We start from the raw sequence: 6,000 nt of genomic DNA, 5'->3' as shown, positions 1-6,000 counted from the left end.
GTTTAGCTTTTTGCATCCTCACCATGCCTTTAAAATTTATTTCACTGCATAGCATCTGAAAACACAGATCTTTCTTTTGATCAAATAAATCGAACCCATCTGGACTTTCCAATACTATTTTTTATTTATGTCAGTATAAAATAAGTTCTAAAATGGACAATGCATAAACTTTTAAATCATTGTGCTTTCTGGTCCTCATTGATGTTATGGCAGCAGTGTTAGCTGTAATAGAGCTACATTTCTTTTAGAAAATACAGAGAGCAGATTATAAGAACATGAACTAAAGTCTCTACTTTGGACCAGGAGAGAAATGGTCACACTGCCAATGTTCTTATGATGACAGCATCCTTTGAAACGTAGATTTGGTGATCTGATACTGAGGTTTTGACCTGATCCAAAATATTTATTTCCACTGTTTAAATTTGGGTTCAGAGTTTTTCTGTGAAATGTAACTTTTAATGTCCAGATAAAGAGTGATTCAGTCAGTCTGGGTTCATTAGGAGACTCATGAGCCACATGTCTCCAAAATCAATGCTGTCTCCTGATGATTCCACCCAACAGCAGCATATTGAGAATAAAACCTAAAATTGAGCCATGTGTTATACCGTAGTTTTGCTACCATTACTACCATTCTTAGAAATTGCAGGGAAAATGTTAATCTGAAAGACGAACAATCCAGATGACATGAAACAAAGAATCACGTATTAAAAGTCACACACACACACACACACACACACACACACACACACACACACACACACACACACACACACACACACACACACACACACACACACACCCCCCCCACACACACACACACACACCCTCTTTTGCACAGCCCCATGCAGAAACATTCATGACACCCTTCAGGGTCTGTCCAGCAATGCAGCAGCAGCAGCAGGAACAGCAGATTAAAGGCAGGAGGAGGAGAGGACATGAGGACAGAACAGCAGCTGCTGAAGACATGAAAACGTGTATTTAATTGAGTCCAAAATCTGGTGAATAAGTGAATCCATCAAGACCAGAACTGGATATTTAGAGCTCAATGTTTTTTTTTCTTTTTTTTGTCTTTAGAATTATAGCACAGAAAACCAGGGAGAGAAATATTCTGACTGCTGCACCTGCTGCATGACGTCCTCAGCAGTAATTTCTTTTGGTCAGATTTAAGGGACAACATCAAACCAGGACTCCAAGATGACCGTAAGTTGAGAGCAGTGCAGATAATTTTATTTTCTCAATTTAAAGGCAGAAAACATCCACTGCAAAAACTTTTCACAACATGACCATAGAAATAATTTGTCTTCACCATGAGGGTTGAAAACTTCCAATTTGGCTTTTCAAAAGGATAAGAGTAAAGATTACTAAGCAGAAAACAAATACTGGAAATTAAAATCAAAATGGTTCACTGCAGATTAATATAAAGCTTTAAAATTCTTAAAGTTTGCAAATATGACAGTTTTATTGCTGCAATAAGAAGCAGTTGCAGATAAAAAAAATACATGAGAGTGCAAGGATTGTTTAATATTTTTGACTGTTTTTTTAATGCATCATATCCAAATTTTGGAAGATTATGGAGTAAAGCATGGTAAATATTATTATATATAAACAGTGTCTTTATATTAAATACATGCTTGCAACCAGGATCATCTTATATCAAAATTGTATCAAAATATAATTCAAAATTGTTCATACCTCTGGCAGATTTTAGATTGAAATAAATTGTACATCATTTTACATGTGTTTCTCATAGGAACATAGACAAAAATATAGGTATATCTTAATATATCTTCATAGGTAATCCAGATTTAAGCTTTTACTTAAAAAAAAAACTAGATTAGCAATAATCTACACCCTTCTCAATAAGGAAAGGAAATCTGTGTTGACTTTGCAGTAATTAAAGTTTTATAATTGCTAACCACCTGCAAGGTTCTTACATGTTATTCTTACGATTTATGTTTTGTAATGATATCCAAGTCTTTGAAGTTGGAAGGCCTCCTTCCCATCACCCTAATGTTTAGCTCCCTCCAGTTTGGACTCACAGAAACATAATATTACTCCGAAGCAGAATAAACATATTGGTAAAAACTGAACCTACATCTGCCAGATGTATGTTTAATTTTGTGCCTCACTGTTCTACTGTGATTGTTTCTATTATTGCAAAAGGTTTTGTTTTTTTCTGCTCTCCTAACATAAACCCAACAATGAATGAGGTTTGAAGAGCACAAAACATTGTCCAAACTGAAGTTCCTCCTACTTTCAGAAGCTGTTTGTCTGACCAAAGCTGAGGAATTCAGTGTCAGCATGCAGAACATTTGCGGCTCTGATTTGGACTCTAATGGGAAGTAATGAGCTGCCCTCTGTTTGGATCTGTATGTTGACACCTAACCTTGGCCTGAGAGGTGCCAGCTGCAGTGGAAACATCAACAGACAAAACCAGGAGCAGTGTGTGCGACAGGGTTTCATGTGGCTATTAACAGACATGTTTATGTCTGCAGATAAATGTTATCAACGTCACCATGGCGACAATCAGTGCTGAAGCGGTCGCGTTGCATTCCCAAACGGTGTCAGGAATTCAGTTCATAAGAGAAAACTAATTAGCAAGAATGATATCTACTTGTTCAAATTTAAAGTTTTTAACCATTTATATGTTGACTTTCCAGTTTGATGAGTCTCATTTTAACTCGTTATCTGTTTCTCAAGGCTGCCACAAAGCTTCTGGATGAGATGTGCCATCTGACGGCTCAGTCTCTGACAGCGATGGACACGTCAGAGCACTTCCAGGTCCTGAAGCTGCTGGGCGAAGGCTCGTATGGAAAAGTAATGCTGGCTGTGCACAGAAAAAGAGGTGAGAAAGTTAGTTAACCAAAACCAAACAGTTCCAAGAAACCAAACTTGAAAGTAAAAAAAATGTCGTTCCTTCCATTTCCCTCAGGAACTCCGATGGCGTTGAAGCTCTTCCCACGGGAATCCACCTCGCTTTTCTCCTTCCTGAGGGAGTACAACCTCTCTTTGTCGTTCTGCACCCATCCGTCTCTGACCAGAGCTCTGGGAATCGCTTACTCCACCCCGTCACACTACATCTTCGCTCAGCAAGCCAGTCTCTTTGGTGATCTCTTTGACGTAATCACACCAGAGGTATGCAGCTAGGGCTTTAATTTGTCATGTAAACAAAGAAAGAGACTGATAAGGACAATGTTTCAAAGGAAAAAGCAGTTTTAATGAAGGACTGTCAGCTCACAGTAAAAATAAGAGAATATGGACAGAAAGACTGATAAACCTTGGTCCACAGGTAGGGATGGAGGAGGACTGCTGTCAGCGGGTGGTGTCCCAGCTGTGTGGGGCTCTGTCCCACCTCCACTCCCTTGGGTTTGTCCACAGAGATGTCAAACCTGAGAATGTCTTTCTGTGTGACTCTGCGTGTCGATGGGTCAAACTTGGAGACTTTGGCATGGTCAGTCCAGGACTATCAGATTAAAGCACAATATGCCATTATACAAAGATTCTTGCCAATAAAAACACCTGAACCAATTGTTTAAATATGGCATTTAAAGATATTTTTTTTGTTTCCCCCAGGTGAAGGCCAAGGGAACCAGAATCCCAGAGGTCTGGTTTAGTTCCCCTTACTGCACCCCAGAGGCTGAGATTGCTCGAGGAAACGAGGACAGCTGGAGCAGCACAAACGACGAAAACGGTAACTTTCAGGAGGATGGGGATATGAGGAAAACAAAGAAGCAGAGAGTTTGGGCGTCTGTGGAGCCCAGCACAGACAGCTGGGCTCTGGGCATCCTCACATACGCCATGCTCACCGGCAGCCACCCCTGGGCTGAGACAGCCAGCGACTGCTGCTCATATGTAAAGTATCGAGATTGGTTTGAGAGTGCAAAAGGTCCTGATGATGAACTGGATGTGTGGGTAGAACCTGAGACGGAGAGCACACAGGGAGCCACTGATCTGAATGGAAACAGACAGGAGGACGGTTCACCTGTCGCCCCTCAGTTCACCTGTTTCACACAGTTAGCCTGCTCCTTCTTCCAGTCGCTTCTCGACCCCAGGCCGCAACTTCGAGGACGACCTGAGGATGCTCTGAGTTACCTTGGAGACCACTGGATGATGGAGAAAGAGAGGATGAGACAGGAGAAGGAGAGGAAGAAGAACAGTGGGAAGACTGCAATTAAATCGGTGAAGGAGATGGAGGGGAGAGGAGAGCGGTGAGCAAAGATGGTTAAAGAAGACTAAAGACTGAAAATGCAGTCATGCATTGCACTGTTTTAAAATGTAGCAATCTAAAATCCTGTTTATATTCTTGAATATGAATATTGCAAGCTATATTTTTGTAATTTTTGTAATTTAAGCAAATATTTTGTTTATTTTTGGGGGGATGTGTGAAAAAGTTAGTCACTGTAGGAGATGCCATAGAAACCAAGTTAAGCAGTCATGTTACCTTAATTTTTCACAATAAACTCTATAAACTTAGACTCTGTCAGTGTGTAATTTTGTTGTGACCAGTACCTTAAGAAATTTGTCACAAAAGACTAAGCACACCCAGGTGAGCTTAACCAGAGGAATGAAAAACAGCTGTGGAAGAGTGTGAATCAGAGAGGCAGTGGAAACAGGACCTAAACTAAAACACAGATCTACAAAACAAAAAGAGGTAAAGTGTACAAACACCTGCGGATCATGACGGTTTAGTGGAGATGTAATACTACCATGTCCTTGTAAGACACTGTCTGTGGAGCTCTGTGATATATTTGGATCTAGACTTTGGAGAGCGTAACACGCCATACCGGGTCATGAATGGTATGTAGTCTGCAAACTATGAACACGTCTAGAGTTCAGTTTCATTACAGTCCCAGTCAGATCTCTGCATCTTTTACAAAGAAAAATATGCCTGAACGAATTTTATCAAGTTTTCAGTGAATCAAAGACATTAAGATGATGAATAATCATTTTTATTATTTCACTGTAAAGCTTTTGCAAGATTATACACCGATGTGAATACCACACTCTGTGAAGCCCATCAAGAAAGCTTCCCCAGGTGTTTTCATAAATAGACACTCAGTAATCAGTTTGACATTAAAACCTTTCAGCACCAGAGCCGTGCCAGAATCTTTAGCCTCATCGTCCGGCCAAGTCACATTCTCAGTGATCATGCAAGCGCAATCCACTGGATCATTTTTAGATCTCAGAACTGGCATGAAACATTGAGACTTGACAAGCATCATTAAAGGAATCACTTTTTTTTTCAAATATATTTTGTAAAGGTCACAGCTATACTGAGAGAATGACACAACCAGGAAATAAAGTAGATGGACGCAGTTTTAGCCTTGTCCTTGTTTCTCTTCCAATAAATATCAATCTAATCTCCTGACTGTGTTTCTCACAATGAGAATGTGGGGAAAAAGGCTAAAATATAACGTGTTTGCCGGAAAATGTCTGATCTTTAGCACATGTGTTGAAAAGAGAAAGACTAGAAGTGGGAGTAAGGTCAGAAAAGATCATCTGCAGCAGCTGAATATTAAACTGCTGCCAACTTCCATTAAAAAGTAGAGAGGTGAGGACAAAAACATATAAAAGTTTTCTTCTGCAAAAAACTACATAAGAAATGAATAAGCTTAGAAATGAAATCTCTGCTTTAACATCTGCTTGAATGTTATTTTCAGAAGGTCCTTTAATCTGAAAGCATGTTCTAATGTAAAGAATATGACTTTATGTCATCAGTTCATGTCTGAATGAGAACCAACAAAGGATGAAATCCTGTAACTGTTATCTCTTCATTGCTCCAAGTTCCCTTCCTTCATCACTTCCACAGAGAGAAAACACCATTGCAAGTAGACTGGATAAGGTTGCACTGTAAAGTTTGACATGTTTGGTATTTTCATTGCTGTCTCACCAAGGCAATAAATATAAAAAGACACAGACGAGGAATTAATGCATTTACTAACAAACAGTCCCAGAATCTGACCTGACAGACATCCAAATCAACGTGTAGAGTGTGTTCAG

General features: G+C 39.7%; 1 protein-coding gene across 1 annotated transcript; it reads left to right on the top strand.

The window, feature by feature from the left end:
• Window positions 1-850: 850 nt before the first annotated feature.
• LOC106919545 (serine/threonine-protein kinase SBK1) lies at window positions 851-4,473 on the top strand. The gene is made up of 5 exons (XM_014989977.2): window positions 851-1,200; window positions 2,701-2,845; window positions 2,933-3,135; window positions 3,290-3,451; window positions 3,574-4,473. The coding sequence occupies exons 1-5, from the start codon at window positions 1,195-1,197 to the stop codon at window positions 4,210-4,212; spliced, it is 1,155 nt and encodes a 384-aa protein (XP_014845463.2). The 5' UTR covers window positions 851-1,194; the 3' UTR covers window positions 4,213-4,473.
• The last annotated feature ends 1,527 nt before the right edge of the window (window positions 4,474-6,000 follow it).

This window comes from Poecilia mexicana, unplaced genomic scaffold (genome assembly GCF_051168715.1).
Source record: "Poecilia mexicana isolate PSO_F unplaced genomic scaffold, ASM5116871v1 scaffold_11, whole genome shotgun sequence".
In the NCBI taxonomy this organism is placed as follows: domain Eukaryota; kingdom Metazoa; phylum Chordata; class Actinopteri; order Cyprinodontiformes; family Poeciliidae; genus Poecilia; species Poecilia mexicana.
This window is presented reverse-complemented; position numbering and strand designations above follow the sequence as displayed.